We start from the raw sequence: 22,903 nt of genomic DNA on the forward strand, positions 1-22,903 counted from the left end.
TTAGAATTAGGTTTAAGTGTAGCAGGGTAAGATTTAGTGTAGTCTGAGGTGTAGGTTAGAATTAGGTGTAAGTATAGCAGGTTTAGATTAGGTGTAGGCTGAGGTGTAGGTTAGAATTAGGTTTAAGTGTAGTAGGTTTAGATTAGGTGTAAGCTGAGGTGTAGGTTAGAATTAGGTTTAAGTGTAGTAGGTTAAGATTAGGTGTAGGCTGAGGTGTAGGTTAGAAATAGGTTTAAGTGTAGTAGGTTAAGATTAGGTGTAGGGTGGAATTAAGTTTAAGTGTAGTAGGTTAAGATCAGGTGTAGGGTGGAATTAGGTTTAAGTGTAGTAGGCTAAAATTAGGTGTAGGCTGAGGTGTAGGGTAGAATTAGGTTTAAGTGTAGTAGGTTAAGATTAGGTGTAGTCTGAGGTATAGGGTAGAATTAGGTTTAAGTGTAGTAGGTTAAGATTAGGTGTAGGGTGGAATTAGGTTTAAGTGTAGTAGGTTAAGATTAGGTGTAGTCTGAGGTGTAGGTTAGAATTAGGTTTAAGTGTAGTAGGTTAAGATTAGGTGTAGTCTGAGGTGTAGGGTAGAATTAGGTTTAAGTGTAGTAGGTTAAGATTAGGTGTAGGGTGGAATTAGGTTTAAGTGTAGTAGGTTAAGATTAGGTGTAAGGTGGAATTAGGTTTAAGTGTAGTAGGTTAAGATTAGGTGTAGGCTGAGGTGTAGGGTAGAATTAGGTTTAAGTGTAGTAGGTTAAGATTAGGTGTAAGGTGGAATTAGGTTTAAGTGTAGTAGGTTAAGATTAGGTGTAGGCTGAGGTGTAGGGTAGAATTAGGTTTAAGTGTAGTAGGTTAAGATTAGGTGTAGGGTGGAATTAGGTTTAAGTGTAGTAGGTTAAGATTAGGTGTAGGGTGGAATTAAGTTTAAGTGTAGTAGGTTAAGATCAGGTGTAGGGTGGAATTAGGTTTAAGTGTAGTAGGCTAAAATTAGGTGTAGGCTGAGGTGTAGGGTAGAATTAGGTTTAAGTGTAGTAGGTTAAGATTAGGTGTAGTCTGAGGTGTAGGGTAGAATTAGGTTTAAAGGTAAAGGTGCACGTATTTGTCACTGTACAGTGTACACTGTACAGCGAAATGTGTCCTCCGCATTTAACCCATCTGGTAGTGAACACACACTCACACACACGTGTTAGGGGCAGTGAGTACACACACACACCCAGAGCGGTGGGCAGCCAACTCGCCGAGCCCGGGAATCGAACCCACAACCCTGTTATCGATATCCCAGCGCTCTAACCGCTGAGCCACCACTGCCCACGACTGTTTAAGTGTAGTAGGTTAAGATTAGGTGTAGGGTGGAATTAGGTTTAAGTGTAGTAGGCTAAAATTAGGTGTAGGCTGAGGTGTAGGGTAGAATTAGGTTTAAGTGTAGTAGGTTAAGATTAGGTGTAGGTTGAGGTGCAGGTTAGAATTAGGTTTAAGTGTAGTAGGTTAAGATTAGGTGTAGGGTGAAATTAGGTTTAAGTGTAGTAGGCTAAAATTAGGAGTAGGCTGAGGTGTAGGGTAGAATTAGGTTTAAGTGTAGTAGGTTAAGATTAGGTGTAGGGTAGAATTAGGTTTAAGTGTAGTAGGTTAAGATTAGGTGTAGGGTGAAATTAGGTTTAAGTGTAGTAGGCTAAAATTAGGTGTAGGCTGAGGTGTAGGGTAGAATTAGGTTTAAGTGTAGTAGGTTAAGATTAGGTGTAGGTTGAGGTGCAGGTTAGAATTAGGTTTAAGTGTAGTAGGTTAAGATTAGGTGTAGTCTGAGGTGTAGGGTAGAATTAGGTTTAAGTGTAGTAGGTTAAGATTAGGTGTAGGGTGGAATTAGGTTTAAGTGTAGTAGGTTAAGATTAGGTGTAAGGTGGAATTAGGTTTAAGTGTAGTAGGTTAAGATTAGGTGTAGGGTGGAATTAAGTTTAAGTGTAGTAGGTTAAGATCAGGTGTAGGGTGGAATTAGGTTTAAGTGTAGTAGGCTAAAATTAGGTGTAGGCTGAGGTGTAGGGTAGAATTAGGTTTAAGTGTAGTAGGTTAAGATTAGGTGTAGTCTGAGGTGTAGGTTAGAATTAGGTTTAAGTGTAGTAGGTTAAGATTAGGTGTAGGGTGGAATTAAGTTTAAGTGTAGTAGGTTAAGATCAGGTGTAGGGTGGAATTAGGTTTAAGTGTAGTAGGTTAAGATTAGGTGTAGGGTAGAATTAGGTTTAAGTGTAGTAGGTTAAGATTAGGTGTAGGGTAGAATTAGGTTTAAGTGTAGTAGGTTAAGATTAGGTGTAGGCTGAGGTGTAGGGTAGAATTAGGTTTAAGTGTAGTAGGTTAAGATTAGGTGTAGGTTGAGGTGCAGGTTAGAATTAGGTTTAAGTGTAGTAGGTTAAGATTAGGTGTAGGGTGAAATTAGGTTTAAGTGTAGTAGGCTAAAATTAGGTGTAGGCTGATGTGTAGGGTAGAATTAGGTTTAAGTGTAGTAGGTTAAGATTAGGTGTAGGTTGAGGTGAAGGGTTAGAATTAGGTTTAAGTGTAGTAGGTTAAGATTAGGTTTAGGCTGAGGTGTAGGGTAGAATTAAGTTGAGGTGTAGGTTAGAATTAGGTTTAAGTGTAGTAGGGTAAGATTAGGTGTAGTCTGAGGTGTAGGTTAGAATTAAGTAAATAGTGCATGTGCACGAGGGTCGAGCTGTATTTAGTACACTAAATCCTGAAATGATCTTTTAGTCACATATGTACAATTTCCTTTTGAGACCAGTTTGCTATCATTGCTTTACGCAGTACTAGTTTAGTTACACTAACTACGTTCAGTGTGTGGTTTAGGATGGACTTACAACTTACAATTGAACTTATTCTGCTTACTGAAAGTCACGAGATGTCCCAAACACCTTTTGTAGTGTGTGTGTGTGTCAGAACACATTCAGTTCACTTAACTGAAATAGTCTCCTAAATCTGTAAGCAATTGTTATGCACAATTGATATCAATAAACAGCGTAAATTAACATGAACGCATGATAAAAAGAAGAAGAGAAATAAAAACCTCATACAGTTTCATCAAAGGCAGTGCTGTTGAGCTGTGTCCATTAAAAAAAAAAACACTTATGTTATATGGTTGGATATAATGTTAGAGCATTCTGTTCAGTTGTCCTCCAAGCTTGGAGCTTCAGCTTATCGCTAATGTTTCCAGTGGATGGTCGGGATTAGATGTAGGCTGTGACAATGCAGAGCTAATGCTTACCCTAGAAATGGAGACTTGATGTGGCGAGAACATGACTGTGTTAGTTCTGGATGCCCATGCGTAGGTGGTAGTTTTCCTGTTGATGATGAAGGGAATGACCTTTTTTAATAGCTGTCCATCTCTAGTGGTGCTCTGTCCTTTTGTCCACGTAGCGCTAGAAAACGTTGGACCACCACCGTCCAGTCAGTCACATTCTCTACCCGCATCGGTCCTCCCAGCCTGGGCATCACGATAGGGCTACCTACACAGGATGCACAGGACAGTAGGAAGAGGTGGAGGAACACAAGTTAGATGACACAAGATGGATCAGTGAGAAATCTGACCGGCACACTTTCTGAATACTGGTACTTCTGACATGACATCAACAGTTTCAACAGTCAGTTATTACAAAGTGAAAATGTAAACTGACCACGCCTGAAGGATAATGTCCACCCTGCTCAGCAAAGAGCATTATACATTTACGCCATTTAGCTGACACTCTTATCCAGAGCGACTTACAAGGTTACTCGTATTACAGAGGTTATCTATTACAGAAGAATCTTGCCCAACAACTCCTATTGATGTAGCACAGCACCCAGACTGGGAATCGAACCCCAGTCTCCCACATGGTGTTGTAGCTCACTGGCAGGTAGTGGTGTTATCTGTTGCACCACACCAACCACCGCATAAACTGCATGAACTCTTTCAAACAGAATAATTCCACACTCACCCTCTGGGAGGATCTGGGTTCTTTTGTTCCCCCTGAGCCAACTTATGGAGTTATTTGCAAGCGCATCCATAGACCAGTTCTCTGGCAAGGGGTTATCGGCCTCCTCTTCCTCCCCCATCAGATCACGGCCCTCCACTGAGCATAGTTTACCTGTAGAGTTAATAGAGCATCACACACGGACAATCAACCACCAGTGGTTACCTGCATCACTCCAGTCCTGGAGGGCCAGTCCCCAGCAAAGTTTGGTTGTTGCCCTTAAACCCACCAGATTCAACATGTCAGATAATTACCAGACAATGTGGGTGTGTTTGAGCAGGGCAACTTCCAAACTTTGCCGGGGACTGGCCCTCCACCCTGCCATACCCCTACACTACTTGCTATGCTGTAAGCTAAATGGATGGTCACATGTAAATGATCAGAAACCAGTTCTGTATATATACAGAGAGAGAGAGAGAGAGAGAGAGAGAAAGAGAGAGAGAGAGTATACATATAATATATATATGTACATATATATAATATATGGTCCAATCCTTACCACCATGCTTGCATAGAATTTTGATGTAAAAGAAGAGGCTGGTGAGCAGATTGAAAGGGGAGGGGGTCCCGGACTTGCGGCTCATGTCTCTGATGAGGACAGCACGACCAAACTTCCACTCTGTGTCTGACTGGGCCTGGATACGCTGATAGGTATCACTCATCATGGCAATGAGCAAGTTGACCAGCACAATCACGGTCACCACAAGGTAGATGCCGAAGGCCAGGCGGGCTAAGATACTTGCCGCGGCGGGTGAACGATCCATAGCTGGGATGTCCTCCTGCTCTGTCAGTCCAAACAGAGCGAAGAACAGCAGCACAGAGACGTCCAGGGGGTTCAGCTCTGTGTCCGGTTTGGTCCCTTCAAGGTTGCTGCCGTTTATGTTGCTGACTTGAAGGTCATTTTCTGGGTATACAGGTTGGCAGATGGCAGTGAGGCTGAGTGAGAAGGCAGTGTGGAAGAGTAGCAGGATGACGGCGAAGCGGCACAGATCCTTCATCAAGTCCCTGATGATGATGGCCCACGGACCAAACAGGTGGTGGAATGTCAGAAACTCCAGGAGCTGGATGAAACCTAGTGTCATGGCAACCGCCAGCAGGACATTGCGGGCGAACAGGCAGTGCATGGGAGCTGGGGGCCACCTCTGGAGAGCAGCTGCTAGCAGGTGGCACAGAAGAGCTGAAGCAGAGAAGCCCAGGAGAAGGAGCCTTACCCAGGCCAGCCCTGCCCGCTCCCCTGGGTGGCTCAGCTCGGAAACTAGCATCCCGCACAGCCAGGTCAGCAAGAGCCACTCGCACCAGCCTGGAAGCAGGCGCCCCTCGGACAGAGGATTCATGGGCGGATAGACGATGGTGAGGATAAAGAGGGCCAGGAGGAAAAGGTGGGACACTAGATGACTCATAAACTTGATGATGGGAACGGTGTTGAACCTGTGGGGAGTGTACAGGTCAGTTGTAAATCTTGTATAGCAAAAATAGACCTGGTACCTGGACACTACTCTGTTGTTCCAGGATACAGGAATTGTGCCAATATCTAACATTTGCTTATGCACATATCTGCTGAACCCTGTTCCTAATGCCCACCCCCACTGAATATCCACATGCAGAACAGATCAGTAAGGGCTACCTGTGTTTGAGTGGCAGTGACAGGAAGAGCCAGAGAGGAGGGCAGAGCAGCAGACTGAAGAACAGCAGCAAGATCCTCCACGAGTCCCACTGCAGACTGCCGTACCACACCTCTGTCAGGTACTTCTGAACCGCAGGGTGGGCTACCACACCCTTCTGCCTCCCCTCTATCAGACAGTCCAGCACACTTGCCCCGCGATGGTCCAGTGCCCTCAGGACCACCCCTGCTCCATGCCCCTCAGCCGAGGAGGCCAAGGTCAGGAGGTCTGAGGCCATGACCTCGCAGTGTCGGGCAGCGGCCTGCAGGTGGGCTGAGCGCTCCTTTTCCCTCAGAGCGGCCAGACTGAGAGCCCGGGACAGACGCACGGCAGTGGTCAGGGGAGATGTCGAGTGCAGCACCAGCTCCTCCAGAGCTACGTTAGCATTTAGCCTCCCGCACACCATCAGGTCAAAAACAAACTATAGGTAATGAACACAACATAAATACACCATGATTTCAAACACACGTCAAACTGTACATAAGCTACAACAAGTCATAAATGTTATAAGGCAGCTAAAAAGTACAGGTAATGATAACAATTCCAGGTCAGGGGGCAGTTGGGGGGGCCATGTTTCTACCTTTTTTAATAATTACTTGCCGCAAAAGCCAGGTTTTGAGCCTCATCAGCATAAAAAGGCTTTTGCTGGACAAATAGTTTGTTTTAACAAACTGCTACATGAAGTACACTATTTAGACAAAAGTATTGGGACACCTGCTCATTCATTGTTTCTTCCAAAATTAAGGGTGTTAAAAAGAGAGTTGGAGTAACTGTCTCTACTGTCCAGGGAAGGCTTTCCATTAGATTTTGGAGCACTGCCAATTTGAATGCATTTCTGTTGTTATATACTTACACCTGCTCAGAGGTGTGGATATTCAGTAACTACTAATCTCCAAATAAAGCAACTGATGTTGATGTATGATTAAGAAAGTCTTTTATTATAACTATTATAACTAGCCTACTTATGTGCAGCTGACAATTGACTCATTGACAACTTGTCAATGGTGGATTTCCTGCTTAAACTTATTTACAAGGTTTAGTAGGTGTGTTTGAGCAAGGAAATAATCAGCTCTCAAAGGTCCAGAATGGCTGACCCCTAAAGTAATGTATTCTCCATTAAGACGTGACAGCACTGTTCAGCACTGTGATGTACTGCCCTCTAGTGTTGCTACTAGAAAAAAACAGACAACCATATTCACTATTTGTTTCAGAATTTGGTCTCTGCTTTTAACCTGTCTGTGCAGTAAACACAAACATACACAGTAGTGAGCAAGTGACCATAAGCACACATGCCCAGAGTGGTGGGCAGCCATCACATTTTCCTGCCCTGGCCTGACAATAAAAATATTTTAGCCAGTTTTTCAATTTCATTGGGTGGCACATGGCTGAAGGGTGTGCCAGTGATGCTAGGCCCACCTTCCTGTCCTCCAGAAGTCTCAGCGTGTTGTTGTCTCGTCTGCGGAGCAAGAAGCTGACGGTGGCCTGGTGGTTCTCCTCGGCTGTGTACTGCAGCGGTGTGCGGCCGGCGTGGCACTCAGCCCGCGCTGATGCTCCGCTCTCCACCAGGAAACGCACCACCTCCAAACAGCCAGCTTTACCAGCATAGTGCAGTGCAGTGCAGCCACTCTGGAGGCCACAACACAGGGGCAGAGAGGGACAGAGGGTTGCTTCTGTAGTACTGGATCTATGAGGCTAATATAGCTCAGATATAGCTCAGACTTTACCATGACCGTATGCCAACTCAGTTACACATTAAACAGACTTGCACACCTTGTCAGTGTGGTTGATGTCGGCACCCTGGCCCAGAAGGACCCTTACTGTGGCCACGTGTTCATGAGCGGAGGCCAGGTGCAGGCAGGTGCGTCCACGTCGGTCTCTTAGGTGCAGCAGCGAAGCGGACTTGCTGAGAAGCAGACCAACCACAGCCGTGTGACCACTCAGAGCGGCCAGGTGCAGAGGGGTTGAACCCTGTATACACACACACACAAATAATTACAAATAATTTAGTGTAGCTGCCCATTGATCCTGAGGACAGTAGCAACACTAACTTGCAGTGCTACAAACAAAGCTGTGCTGAGATTTTGTTTCACTAGCCCACCATGACAGAGAAATCAGGGAGTTTCAATCTGAGACAAAATAACAGGGTGGTCAATAGGTGTCTAAATTGGCATCTGGGCCTGTTTCATCCCAACCAACATAACATACTTGATATTTATATGTCAAACTACAACTTATAATACTCAATAAATGCATTCTATGGCATCTTTAATGTTTGTCAATATTTGATCCTGAACTCCAGAATGAATTAACTTTTTAAAAAAGGACTGAAAGCCTGAAAAGGCTTTCACTTTCCTAGCCTTGTTTTTACAGTAAACACTTTACTTTGTTTAGAGTTTAGAGAGTTTACAGTTAGTTTATTGAGGCTGGGCTACTACACTAAAATGTATGTATAATTAAACTGTATGTATAACATTCTACAAATAACTGTTACATTTCTCTTTAATGCTAATTCAGAGAATTGTATTCCCAATTTTTTTATGTTTATGTACCTGCACTGACAGGTATATTGGAAAAATATTGGAAATAATTATCAGTGCCCAATTCCCACACTGGTGCATTCATTCATTTTTGTTTTAGTTGACTATAATACTCCTAAAACCAAGTGTCATTTGCCACTTGGCTTATCATTTGCCACTTGGCTTAAACTGGAGTTTTTGGGATTAAATGTTTGGGACTGATGTTTAAAGAATGTTTAATTAGAACATTAATACAGGTAGTAAACCTGCTGAATCAGGTGTGTTCGACTTGGAAAATGACTAAAATACACTGGAGGCTGGAGTTGTGCATCCTTGCTCTAATGCCATTTCTGCTCATTTTCTCTATGTTTACAGCATGTACTGTATACTGTATGCTTATATATATGTATGTGCTGGAAGGGCTAGCAGGGGGGACTTGCCTCAGAATCGGTCTCTGCATCAGCCTGCACTCCTGGTGAATTCAGTAGCAAGCGCACCACATTCTCATGCCCAGACTGAGCTGCTAGGTGTAAGGGAGTGTACCCTGACTGCACACACACACACACACACACACACACACACACACACACACACACACGCACACACACAAAACAAAGTAACTGACTGATATAGACAATACACTGTGATTATACTGCTACATAATATGACTGTATTACAGTATTACAGTATGATCAAATGCATATATATATAGGAATGTACATATCTGTGTATTTCATAGTTTCTATATTAATAACTTGTACATTTTAAAGCAGTGCAATAGTATGTATAGTGTAAGTTAATGTGTATATTTTCTGTATATTTATTTTGTATTTGCTGTTTATTTACTACTGTGAAGGAATAAATTAACAAAATGTGAAGATTATAGATTGGTCTACATTACTGATTCACTTTTCAGTCTACAGAAGCACTCATGCTGAACAGTGATTGGTCAACCAACATGCCTAACCACAATTCAACTGCATGGTGCAGGCTCCTGGAGTATCCGTATCAGGGACATTTATATGCACACACAAATAAAAAGCAGCAATTCATCTGAAAGCTAGTGTGTAAGTGTGTGTGTGTTGCGCAGTGCAGGTTGGTGTACCTCGGTGTGAAGCTGGTGTTTCATGGTGCCATCTCGGCTGCTGCTGTTGCCTGTGGGCAGTTCACTGCGGATAGCCGCTGGGACTTTGGTCAAAATCTCCCTCACAAAATCTACTTGTCCGAAACAGGCAGCGACATGCAGAGCCGTCAGCCCTGTCTATAAACACACACACACACACACACAAAAAAATTATTTAATTTCCTTAACACCTACTGTGTCTACAGTACCAGTGTCCAATGGGTGTGTGTAATAATATAGGAAAATAAGACTAAGTCATATCCCTTCCAAAAGCCCTAGTGCTACCCACACAGAGGACACACACACACACACACACGTACGCATTTATATGTAATATTTGCGATGCGCACACACAGCTTGTTTAGTCCCTGTACAGAAGTATTGCCAATAGAATAGGACTAATAGAATAGAATAATAGAATAACCATCAACCTACTGGCACCGTGCCTAATGCCAAGCTTGGGCTAGAGGGGTATAAAGCCCCCCAGCACTGAGCTGTGGAGCAGTAGAACAGTGTGCTCTGGAATGATGGTTCTCCATTCAATACTTTTGGGACGAGTTGGGGATGAGGTGGGGTTGTGATCATCCAACATCCTGACTTGACTAACGCTCCTGTCACTGAATACAATCAAATTCTCACAGCATTGCTTTAAAATCTAGTATAAAGCCATCCCTGGACAGTAGAGGCAGCTACTCCAACAACAGCAGTGTAAAGGTTTAATACCTCAGATTTCGGAAGAAACTATGATGCGCAGGTGTCCCAATACTTTTGACCATATAGTGTATTTTTCCCCTATTATTTTATGTACCTTTACTGTTGATACACTACTGCAGCATCAATATAAATATCCCAGCTCAGAAAGATTGGGTCAAATCACAGAGTCAGCCATGGACCCCTACAGGACCCCTGGAGAAGGTTAAAGGTCTTGCTCAAGGGCCTAACAGTGGAAGCTTATATATCGAACCCACAACCTTGTGTTTAATAACCCAGCACCCATATAATATAATATAATTTTCATTCATGTGCGCACACATTGCACTAGCTGGGGTTAGATACCTTAGAGCTGATGATCTTCAGAGAGACGTTTGCTTTCAGCACCTCAAGAATGTGTGTGTGCCCACTCCGGGCAGCCAAGTGGACAGCGGTCATTCCTTCCTGCAGTCACACACCAGCACAGGACAATATGATGTGATCTGATGTGAACAAATGTCAAATGTGTGGTGTTCAGGTGCTATTTCAGTATTTGGACTGTATTGAGGAATTTTGTGGTCTTACTAAATCCTCCTCCGTGGCCGACGCTCCCGCCTCCAAAAGAACCTTAACGACCTCTGTGTGACCTCCTGCAGCAGCCAGGTGCAAAGGACATGATCCGTTAGCCTGTGGAGGCAGACAGTTATTAGTCCTATTAGTTCTTTATGATAGGTGTGTCTAACAAATGTCTGTTTAAAAAAAATACAGTTACCAGGATAAAGACTGGTAATAAGTGTGACACATAGCAACTCATGCATTTAGTTTTATTCATAAAATAAAACCCATAACTAACCCAACCCTTTTCAAAGATTAAATAAAAAAACAATAAAATAACAAATGTAAAGAAAATTTAAAACATCTGTCAACTAAAGACCCTTACAATATTTAGATTCACATTTTACAGATACAATTTAGCTTTGCATTTCTAATTTGGAAATAATGATTGGGGGAAATGATGACCTCAAACAACATAATTTACATATTATTTTCATAGCAGTTAGCGAATCATTTATAGTAGTTCCTGAATCATGTATAGCAGTTTCTTAATCATTTATAGCATTACTGAATCATTCATAGCAGTTACTGAATATTTTAAAATCATTACTGAACAATTCCTATACGTTCCTAAATCATTTATAGTAGTTCCTGAACCATGGATAGCAGTTACCAAATCATTTAAAGCAGTCACTGAATCATTAATAGCAGTTACTGAATCATTTATAGCAGTTACTGAATCATTCAAAACCATTACTGAATCATTTATAGTAGTTCCTAAATCATGGATAGCAGTTACCAAATCATTTAAAGCAGTTGCTGAATCACTCATAGCAGTTACTGAATCATTTATAGCAGTTGCTAAATCATTCATAGCAGTTACTGAATCATTTATAGCAGTTACTGAATCACTCATAGCAGTTACTGAATCATTTATAGCAGTTACTGAATCATTCAAAACCATTACTGAATCATTTATAGTAGTTCCTGAATCATGGATAGCAGTTACCAAATCATTTAAAGCAGTTACTGAATCACTCATAGCAGTTACTGAATCATTTATAGCAGTTGCTAAATCATTCATAGCGGTTACTAAATCATTCAAAACCATTATTGAATCATTTATAGTAGTTCCTGAACCATGGATAGCAGTTACCAAATCATTTAAAGCAGTTATTGAATCATTTATAGCAGTTGCTGAATCATTCATAGCAGTTACTGAATCATTTTTAGCAGTTGCTGAATCATTCATAGCAGTTACTAAATCATTTATAGCATTACTGAATCACTCATAGCAGTTACTGAATCATTTATAGCATTACTGAATCACTCATAGCAGTTACTGAATCATTTATAGCATTACTGAATCATTCAAAACCATTACTGAATCATTTATAGTAGTTCCTGAACCATGGATAGCAGTTACTAAACAATTTAAAGCAGTTACTAAATAATTTAAAGCAGTTACTGAATCATTCATAGCAGTTACTAAATAATTTATAGCAGTTACTGAATCATTCAAAACCATTACTGAATCATTTATAGTCATTACTGAATCATTTATAGTAGTTCCTGAATCATTCATAGCAGTTACCTAGCACCCAATGAATAGTTTTAAGTCATAAATGAACCATTTATAGTAGTTCCATTTATAGTATTTATGGTAGTTATCTAAACTGTTATTTAATGTAACAGTTCTTCTTTGTAAAAGTGGCTACTGACCTTGTTATGCAGTGTGGTCAGTCCTCCCTGGCTGAACTTGAGCAGTTCTCGAATGACGGCTACACTGCCTTTGGCTGCAGCGATGTGGGTGCATGTGGCTCCTTCCACGTTAGCCAGTGTGGCTAACTCGGGCCTGTGCTTCAGGAAGAGCTTTACCACCTCAGAGTGGTCATTTTCTGCTGCCAGGTGAAGAGGGGTCTGTCCATGCTGAGGGAGACAATTTTCTTTACACATTGACACTTGTTTGATCTAAAGGTAATGCAACAGTGCTATAGAATGGGTGCCATTGACTAAAACACTGTATTTAGCTTGGCATAGTTGATTGATGTGAGTGCAGTACATGGAAGTGAAAACTGTGAACCCCAAACACTGAAGAACTGGTCAATTTTAATAGCCCTGCAAGTTCTAGTTTAAAGCTGTGGTGCAGCCAAACACAAAGGCCAGTTGCATCAGTTTTCTGAGACAATCTAGAGTCAAAACCTAGATAACCACTGCTCCAGACTCTGCTAGTTGTTCTTTTTATCTTGTGCTGCAAAAGAAAGCCAAACCTGGGGAAGGGAGTCGGTGCTATGTCAGTAACTAGCTGACTGGCAATCTCCTCAGCAAGCTAACCACAGGAGTATACTGATAGTACACTGAAAAAAGGGTGCTCTACTATGTGGGCCCAGCCAATAAAAACAGAGCTCATCATTTTTACAAGCCCATCATAAAAGGAAAGTCAGTTTGAGTTTCATTCTGAGACAAAATAACAGGGTGGTAAATAGACTTGTAAAACCACATCTGAGCATTTTCCACCCCAACCAAAGTCACATGCATACTATTTTTGCATCAACTAACAACGTTAATACTCAATAAATGCATTCCATGGCCTCTTTAAAAAGCTAAAAGGTTAGACGAGGATAAACAATTTCAGAGATGGGTTTCGGCAAACTTTTGACGAGACGTGTATAGCTAAACACACATTCAAGGTTGTGATAAATACTCACAATATCTGTGGCAGTGATGTCGGCTCTGAGGTTTAACAAACTGCTGCACACGTCTAGCTGTCCACTAATAGCAGCTAAGTGCAGTGGAGTCTGCTTACTCTGGAACACAGAATTGATCAATAAATAGCATTTACAATGACATCTGAAGTGCAGGAAATGCATTATTGATAGTTTCAATGTGAATAGCTTAAGTGAGCTAAAGCTACACATTACTGACCAAAAACCCACACTGTAATTACAGTATATTGTCCAATATTATAAATGTGATACGCGTTGCAATTGATGATATGACAGGGTCAAAGATAGGCCTACACTATTTGATTATTTCTTACAGTCAAGAAGTTTGGGTTTACTTCAAGATGGAAAGCTATGGTAACACTCAAGAACAGAAAGGTCAGATTAGAATGAAAGAAAATATCCAAAAAGGCCCACTTTACATGTTTTGGACAGATGAAAGCAAGTTTAGCTTGAGTATGGAGAAGGAAAAAAGCCTACCACATGTATGGCTGCCAATAGAAGCTGGCAAAGCATCTCATTAGATGTTAAATGCCATGTAAAATATTTTAGATATGTTGTCCAATTACTTTTCATTCTTATATATTGTACATCTCAGCCACTTATTAATTATTTAATTTAAAGTCAATTGTAATGGATGTGCACAGGCAAAATGACAGAAATCATGTCACTGTCCAAATACTTATGGACATGATTGTTCATTTTAAATCATTAAACACCTAAACTCATCTGCAAAACTGGGGTTGGTCAGGATGCTTATAGCTCACAGTACAAAACAATACTAACAGTGCTAAGACGGCTAATAGAACAGTTAGAACAGCGGTCTGACCAGAGAGAGGGCATCGACGCAGGCCTGATGAGTCTCCACCAGCAGTCTGACCAGGCGAGCCGAGCCGTTCTGGGCACTGAGGTGCAGTGGGGTGAGGCCCAGCTTGGTCTTAGCGTTCACAAAGGCCTTATGGGACAGCAGGATGTCAGCAATGTCATCGTGGCCCTGCTCAGCGGCCAGGTGAAGGGCGGCTTTGCCTTCCTGTAAAGCAAGTCTCATGACTGGTAACATGGCTATCATGTGAGTGGCAACAGTATTTTATCCCCATAGGAAATGACAGGATGCAAAAATACACTAATAACAATGAACCGACCACATGGGATACCATAGCAACCACTTAAGAACCCCCATAATCACCTGGGATACCATAGCAACTGCCCAGCAACCACCTGGCAAGACCCTAGCAACCACTAAGCAATTCCATAATAACAACCTAGCAACCACTAAGCAACACCATAGCATCCGCACTACCTGGGACACTGTACCAATCGTCTAGAAACTGAGCAGATATCTAGTAACCCATCTAGCAACCACTTGGCAGCCACCTATTAACATCATAGCAAGCGATACCATACAACCCATCTAGCAACTTAGCGACACCATAGTAATCAACTGGTACACTTTAACAACACTTTTTGGTACAGCAACACTGCAGCAACCATCTAGCAACGCCATAGCGTTGTACTAGAAGCAAAATCAACTAGCAACTACCCATGGCATCCATCTCGTATACCATAACAGCCATCTAGCAAATACAGTTTCACTCTAGTGACCATGTAGCAACAGCCTTTGGAAGTCATTGGAACCACTTACGTTTCCTTCTGGAAATGCCTTTTCCAGTTAATCTAATTCAATAGTGGATTGTCTTGAATTATTGAGCAGCCTCTGACTCAATTTTCTCATAATAAAATTGCCATTTGTTTGTATGCAGGTTTTTCATGTGTGATTCAAAGACTTGAGGCACCCCTCAGTAACATATCATTTCCAGTGCATATTCCCTTCTATCCAGGCACTGAATAGTGAAGCACATAGTGTATAGAGTGCCAATACAATGCACAGTGCACCAGTTGAGACAGATCCTAGGATACTGATAAATAACCTGTAGCATCAAATCTTGGAGCCCAGCATTCACTCACTATTCATCAAGCGCTGCCTAAAAACATGTAGGCTGCCTGACTTTACACAGTAATATTCAACACTGGCAATCCTGCAGTTTTAGGACCTTGAGTGTGTCTGTGGTCAAGCTGAGAGACACTTTATCTGTCTCACCTCATCAAACACGTCCACTCTGGCATTGTTCTCTAGCAGCACCCGCACTACCGCTGTGTGACCTCGCTCAGCTGCCAACAGCAGCGGAGACCTGCCATTCTGTTATACACACACACACACATGACATGACAAGAAAAAGAGTTTGGTCAGACAGGCATTCATTTGAAGCTGTGAGACTGAGTGTTGGTCAGATGTACAGAAATAAAGAATGCAACTTGCCATGATTAAAGGCAAAAAAGTAACTGACCACAGTGACACTAGTGGGGCTAGCTGAGCTTGGAATGGCAGTACCTTGCTGTGCTTGTTGATAGCTGTCTGCAGGCGGCTGCTGGGGACATTATCGAGCATTTCCTGCAGGACTGCGGCGTTGCCCACTCTGGCACAGTAATGCAGGGGAGTTTCGCCCATCTATAGGAGCAGCAGAAGCACACAATATTTTTTAAATGAAATAAACACTGTAACATCTCAACACCATATCAGTAATGTTCAGTAATGCACCTGAACATCTAATAGATTATCAATAGACTTCTCCTGAATTCAGCTGTTCTTCACTATGTGAGCAGAAGCGTTTAGGAACCACAGCAACTCCAACGCCACCAAGTGTCAGACCATGAGTGCTCCATAGACTCAATAACTGCAGAGCTCCAAACTTGCAGTTAGAGCTGCAAAAGGGGACCAACTTCATGTCAATGACTATAGATTTAGAATGGGGTGTCATAAAAGCTCCTGTAGTGTGTAAAGTGTAGGTGTCCCAATACTTTTTGTTGTCCATATAGTGTATTAAGTCGAGATGGGTGGTGACTCTCTGAATGTTCCTCAGTGTGCTTTTTCAGGAGAGTAGCTATGCGCAAGTGACTTACCTGTCTGGTAGCTGCTGTGATGTCAGCGCTATACTCCATTAGAGTCCTGATAATGAGAACATCTTCTTCATCTCTGTGTACCATCTCATTCCTCAGTTCAGCTGCCAGATGCAGGGCAGTCTCCCCAATCTGCAGAGACATCACACAGTACCAAGACCTTACAGAAGGAATAAAGATGAAAAACTATATGGACAAAAATATTGGAACACCTGCTCATTTATTGTTTCTTCTGGAATTAAGAGGCTTTCTACTAGATTCTGGAACATTGCTGTGAGGATTTGATTGCATTCAGCGACAAGAGCCTTGGGGAGGTCAGGATGTTGGAAGACCACCCAACCTTATCCCCAACTCATCCCAAAAGTATTGGATGGAGCACCAGCCATCATTCCAGATAACACAGCTCCACTGCTCCACAGCTCAATGCTGCGGAGCTTTATGCCAGGCATGAAGTCAATAGGTTCATGTTTAGCTGCTCCAAAAAGTCTTATTCTATTGGCAGTGCTTCCCTACAAGCATAAGACAAGCTGTATGTGTGTATTTGCATCTCTACTTTCAGCAATGGGTGCAACTTAAAGTAGCTGAATGCATTCATTTGAAGGGGTGTCCACACACATTTGGACATATAGTGTACCATGAACAAGAATATAGCACCAAAAACTGAGATAAGAGCCTGCTGGTGTTGTTTTAGGCAAATGTGTGGTGATACAGTCATGTAGTTTCTACTATGCTGATTGCTGGCAGACTAAGGTTTCATTACTTGCTAGCTATATTAGCCTCATAACCTCCAGCACAAAACTACACTGGCTAATTGAAGCTGTTGTGCAAACTATTGATTTTAAAAGTATTCACTTAATTGCACTTAATTAACTTTTCCACATTTCTACTTTTTCCCATTCTTTGCCAGGCTCACCTGGTTCTCCTGACGAACACAGAGCTCCGCCTCTTCTCGGCTCCTCTCGCTGGTGAGGCCGTTTAAGATGGCTTCCACCATGCGGACATGGCAGTGACGCACTGCAACATGGAGTGGGCTCTCTCCTGCCTGAATTCATATGAGAACACAAATAAATTCCATTAGCTCAACTCTGTTCTTTTAACTCTTACAAAATGTCTCGTTAATGATACACCACATTGACAAAAGTATTGGGACGCCTGCTTGGGGACGCCTACCTTGGATCTCCAGGTGAGGTCAGCTCCCTCTTCTGTCAGAGCTCTCAACATCTGCAAAGCTCCATGACGTGCAGCCACATGCATCGCAGTCTCTCCATTCTGAGCCAGAAAAAGACAGAGGGCTGGTTCAGCAAAACAGCTTACCCTTGGCTCTAGATCCACCATCAACCTTAACCAGCTTTCAGCTTCACTCAGGTCCTCTTCCCAGGATGGTAGATTGTAGAGGACTGCTTTGCACAACTGAATTGGACTGGATCCGGGAATATCCGCGGCCTGCGCTTGAACCCACTTGAACCAAGAAGAGGCTTGTAAAAGGGAAATTCCACCAATTCCACCAAAACGTCACTTATTCAGATAATAAAATGGTAAAAACAGTGGTTTGATGTTAAATTGTAAAAGGTGCATTGTATAATAGCTTTGTCATGATGATAGGAACTCAGGGGTCATGATGTCTGTGGTATGGCTGGGGTGACTTGTTGATATAATCGCCATTATCAATTACACATATACGTCACTTTGCATAACATGCGCTGCAAAGATGGCTACGCCCACTGGAAACAGGGGTTCTGTCCCAAACCACACACTACCACACTAAACAGTGTGTTACATATAAGTGCATTCATTAATGTAGTGTGTGGTTTGGGATGCAGGCATTACTTTCTTCGGACAGCAAGCTATGGCTAAAAGAACTGTTTTAAGATGGCAGCATAACAGCACAGTAAGTTTCTGCACCACTGCTGTTACCACTGAGGTATGTGTTGTTGCAGATCAGTACCCTGAAATGCATACTTAGATTAATCAATAAAAAATGTGGTGCTAATATATGCACTTTGTAGTATTTTATGTTATCTCAGACATCGTCAACAACATTTCGAAGGATAAGAGTTAGGATCCGCTAACATAGGCAAGACACTTTCACTGTACTCTGAAAATGATACATTATGAGATGTTTTATTCTGACCTCCTGCTCTGCGTTAACTTCTGCTCCACTCTTAAGCAGCATGTCTGCCACCTTTTCCCCCTCCTTCACTCTGGCTGCTACATGCAGAGGGGTCTCCAAGTCCTACACACAGAACGGAGGTTCACATGAAATATGAGTGTATATACAGCCACATTTTATGGGAGAGTAAGGTACCACTTAACGCATTTCGGTATTGTGTTTCAACCAGACCATGCTTTCCGACCTAAAAATCATACAAATATCTGCATTAATGTCATACACGATTAATGAAAAAAAGGCTGTGTGTCAAGCACTGGTTAAATATATTTTTGACCACAACGTTAAACAAGTAAAATAAAAAAAACTAATGAATACATATTATAAATTCTGATATAAGAGTTTTTTTTAAAATAAGAATATAGAATTTTATTATATAAGAATATACAGTACAAAAATGTAATAATACACAATATGATCCCACTTATAGGACATAGACATTAGGCAATTCCAAAAGCTCTTTTTCAGCCACTGTTAGTTAGACTTGTTTGTGTGCTCTGGATCATTGTCTTGTTGCATGACCCAACTGCACTTCAGCTTTAGCTTTAGCCCCCAGTTAAATGACTGCTGGCAACACCTCAAATTACCTCAAAGGCCTTTAAATGTCACTGAGCTGAAGCAGTTCTGTAAGGAGGAGTGGGACAACATTCCTCCATGGTGCTATGAGACACTAATTAACAAATTATTGCTGCTAATGGACTGTTAAGCTATTTAAAAATAAGATGCAATCACTTGCTTTAGAATAAATACCTAAAATGTTAATCATATTGATTTGTGATCAAGTTAACTTTAATCCGTTAACCACATGTGTTATACACTATATGTCCAAATGTTTGGGTACACCCCTTCTAATTAATGCTTTTGGCTACTTAACAGGACACTCTGGAGCAGATAAACATGAACCTATCAGCACCATGCGTAGACTAGAGGGGTATAAAGCCCTCAATATTGAGTTGTGGAGCAGTGGAACGGTGGGATGAGCTGGGGAGTTGGGGCGAATGCAATCAAATCTAGTAGAAAGCTCTAACAGGCCCAACCACATTGGGTTTAGTGATGTAGAGATTGTCTGGTTACCTTTCCCCCTCTGAGCTGCACCTGTGCGCCGAACCCCAGCAGCATCTGCACCACCTGAGGCTTGCAGTTCTGCACAGCGATGTGGAGCGCTGTCTGGCCGTCTTTGGTGGTGGCATCAACGTGCGCCCCCTTCAGGAGCAGAGACTTCACTACAGCTGTGTGGCCCCGCTTGGCAGCTGCATGCAAGCACACTGCACCAGACTACCAGAAATAACACCACAGTAAGAAATCAGACCACCGTCGCTGATCCACTGGACTATCAAAAACCTCACAAACCACGGGCTTCATCAATATCGAAAAAGGCTGAATCTCAAATGGCTTCTTTTTTTCTAGTGCACTTTCTGAGTTATTAACTATGATTTCTACACCCAAATAGTGCACAATATGTCCAGTAAAGATCTGTGCACACAGATTGAATCCTGACTGGCTCTTTTGTTAGCGCACTGTTTGGGTACAGAAGCCTTTATTTTTACTACCTATATAGTGCATTAGGTCGGAAGTAGGGAGTCAGTCTTTCTAAGTAGCAGCAAAAGCTGTTAATTGGATTTTGAGTTTTGTACCACTGCAAGCCGGAAATGTGAACACATCCTATGAAGCTGCAGTACCTTGTTTGGCATGTGTAGAGGAACTCCTTTCTTTAGAAAAGTGAGGGCAGTCTCTGGGTGACCACACTGGGAAGCAATGTGCAGTAATGTGCTCCCATCCTAAACAGATCAGGAAGGCAATCCAAGTAAATTAATCTATAATAATTGTAACAGCATTAGGATCAAGCATTATGCTACAAACACCAGATTGTACGTGTAAGTGTTTTAGAGTTTGAGTGAGATGCTGACCTTGGTTCTTGCCAACACGTTGGACTTGAACTTCTCAGTAAGGATCTCAACCACATTAGTGTGGCCTCGCTCTGCTGCGATGTGGAGCGGGGATCTATCCAACTGGAAAATGAAAATGAAAAAATTATACAGGGACAAAAAAGATAGGTACAGCATGTTCAATGTTTTGGTCTTGATTCCAGCTGTAGGGTTTGCTACTACTGATGTTTTCAAGATGTTTAACATTAAACATAACAAAGTTGCTCCAGGGAGTATGAGGTCTTCCTTGGCATGAGGTCCTGAATGACAGAAAACACACTTGGTTTCCAAGGACAGGGCCTAGATTATCCTATCAATGGAAAATCTCTATTCAGTAGTCCAAGACTAGGCTTGATCATTGTCCATAAAACTGACCCTACCTGTTTACAGATACCCATGCACTAGAGCAGCCACGTAAAAATAGAAGGACGTGTGTCTGATGAACTTGTCCTTGGTAGTGATGAAGCTCCATCCAATACCTTTGGGATAAGCTAGAGCGGAGTTTGTGATCCAAAATCATCTAGTATCAGTACTTGACCTCACTAATACTCTTGTGGCTTAATACAAATCTTCACAACAACGCCCCAACATTTAATGTAAAGTCTCCTCAAAGATGTTTCAGTAAAGACAATGGTTCCATGTAGATTTACGACAACTCATTCAGCTATGTAAATGCACCTATTTCAATTTAAAGGGTTCTTCATACACAAATGCACCCACAATGTTCATGTCAGCTGCTCTGAGCGCTCTTGAAGGAACATAGCTGAGGAACAGTAGAGTTTGACCATGAAGGCATTTAAAAATGATCAGAAGAATTTCACAAGGCCAGATCAAGAAGAGTTTCCAGGGTTTTCCTAGGAAAGAACCCTTTAAACAGACAGAGAGCCATTTAAAGCAGAATTATGTGAAAATTGTTCCTGGGTTCCCCCTATAGGTAAGGAGTGTAATTCACTTTTACTCCACGTCGGTAAATACAAACCACACTTTGAGCGCCCCTTCACTGACAGCTGTATGCATGCATTTCTGGAGTAATAGAAGAGTAATACTACAGGATTTTACATATGACTCTTGTTACGCAGCATTACACAGTTCTGGAAAGAAGTCTCAGTTGCAGCTTCACCTATATTTACATATTTTCTATACAGGGTTCCAGAACTGTTTTCCAGAGAAATATGCAATTGAGAATCTCCATTCAGAATGCTGTGTAGTCCTGCACTAGGCTAAACATGCATGTAAATTGCAAAGAGAAACATATAAATATATATATATAAATAAAACAGTAAGCTCCGTCTACAACATTTGGAGAATTCTGGGGAAGCATTCTCTTTTTCAGTCCCACCTTGTCTACGATGTTGGGGTTAGCTTTGCTCTGGTAGAAAAACTTCAGCACTGCCTCATCGCCCTCCCAGGCCGCTATGTGCAGAGGAGTCTGTCCTTCATCCTATACGAATAAACCAAAACCACACAGTTTAGTGATCTTGGTGGCATTTTAGTAGCCAACATATGAAACTATAAGAGAATCAGTCAGTTATTTGCAGCACAAATCCCTCAAATCAAGTCAAACCAAATATCTCAATGGACGCTTCATAAAGCCTCTCAATCTTGAGCTTAATATTCAAAAATATCCAGACATATCCACAGAGGGCCTCAGTTGTTTATTCCCACCAAGCAACAGACGTCATATGGACGTTGTTTATTGGGCTAAATTGGGTTGGCCTGCCAAGGACTATTTGGCCCAAAAAGAGACGTTGAATATTTAGTTCTGTGATTTGGTCCTAATTTAGACCAAAGTGGATCACATTTTTTGGTATAGCCCAAAATATTATTTGATGAAAAAGTTGAGTACAACCCCAGACTAGTCTTTCTGAACATAATTTCCACTGTTCAAAAACTTCATACATTGACATCCTGGAGATCCATGAAATGATTGCTTTTGACCACTGTGAAGAACTGCCGCCAAGTGCACCAGGTTAAATCTAGACCCAGTAGGACCTTCTTTCCCCTTTCACTTTCTAACCCAATATCAGCACTGAGACATCATGCAAAGCGTCTCCTCAATGAGTTTTTGCTGGGTGGGTTGTAATCTTGGCATGAAATTAGTGCCTCACACCAACCTACTGAGAGAAATGTGCTCCTTACTAACATGACTTTTCTATGGTCTTTGCCATATAGAATCTTAACAACTGGTCATCTTACTCATTTGTCTCTATGGAGATTACTCTTTGTCTGCTAACCTAAGGCGTTTGTATGACCCTTTGCCTGCCAACTATATGAAAAGTGTTGATGGCCGCCCACCTTTGTGTACTGCATTTTCTGCATTTACTGCATTTCTCTAAAGTCTCAACCATAGGGTGATACAATCAGTCAGCCCTAAGGTGATGACTATCAACCCCCCTAATGTTAATACCCCAAGTAAACTCTGACAGTCTATGCATTCTTTTGACTGGACTTGATCAGACTGGACTAGACTGACCGTGATCAACTAAGCTGTGTTCGTGTATGATTTTCTGTCTGCACGTGAATAAACTCCTAAAGATACAGTCTCCTGACTCCTGAATCTGACTCCTATATGCTGAATTTCTAACACCACAAACCACTTTGAGTAAAACCTTTA

The 22,903-nt window shown here is 41.9% G+C and overlaps 1 protein-coding gene across 1 annotated transcript in view; it reads right to left on the reverse strand.

Annotated features, from left to right (window-relative positions):
* Positions 1-742: 742 nt before the first annotated feature.
* trpn1 (transient receptor potential cation channel, subfamily N, member 1) overlaps positions 743-22,903 on the reverse strand; it is a 37,146-nt gene continuing 14,985 nt past the window's right edge. Inside the window, exons 7-29 of the mRNA XM_072674616.1 lie at positions 21,629-21,730; positions 20,272-20,373; positions 20,044-20,142; positions 19,439-19,639; positions 18,329-18,430; positions 17,368-17,466; positions 17,111-17,239; positions 16,201-16,329; positions 15,632-15,748; positions 15,341-15,439; positions 14,072-14,272; positions 13,228-13,326; positions 12,242-12,448; positions 10,550-10,651; positions 10,331-10,429; positions 9,257-9,412; positions 8,592-8,699; positions 7,406-7,603; positions 7,052-7,261; positions 5,599-6,056; positions 4,474-5,402; positions 3,939-4,088; positions 743-3,470 (exon numbers count right to left, since the gene is read on the reverse strand). Coding sequence (XP_072530717.1) covers positions 3,334-3,470; positions 3,939-4,088; positions 4,474-5,402; positions 5,599-6,056; positions 7,052-7,261; positions 7,406-7,603; positions 8,592-8,699; positions 9,257-9,412; positions 10,331-10,429; positions 10,550-10,651; positions 12,242-12,448; positions 13,228-13,326; positions 14,072-14,272; positions 15,341-15,439; positions 15,632-15,748; positions 16,201-16,329; positions 17,111-17,239; positions 17,368-17,466; positions 18,329-18,430; positions 19,439-19,639; positions 20,044-20,142; positions 20,272-20,373; positions 21,629-21,730 — 4,233 coding nt within the window. The 3' untranslated portion in view covers positions 743-3,333. The remainder of the gene's footprint in view (positions 3,471-3,938; positions 4,089-4,473; positions 5,403-5,598; positions 6,057-7,051; positions 7,262-7,405; positions 7,604-8,591; positions 8,700-9,256; positions 9,413-10,330; positions 10,430-10,549; positions 10,652-12,241; positions 12,449-13,227; positions 13,327-14,071; positions 14,273-15,340; positions 15,440-15,631; positions 15,749-16,200; positions 16,330-17,110; positions 17,240-17,367; positions 17,467-18,328; positions 18,431-19,438; positions 19,640-20,043; positions 20,143-20,271; positions 20,374-21,628; positions 21,731-22,903) is intronic.

The sequence above is a fragment of the Salminus brasiliensis genome, chromosome 3, assembly GCF_030463535.1.
Source record: "Salminus brasiliensis chromosome 3, fSalBra1.hap2, whole genome shotgun sequence".
In the NCBI taxonomy this organism is placed as follows: Eukaryota; Metazoa; Chordata; class Actinopteri; order Characiformes; family Bryconidae; genus Salminus; species Salminus brasiliensis.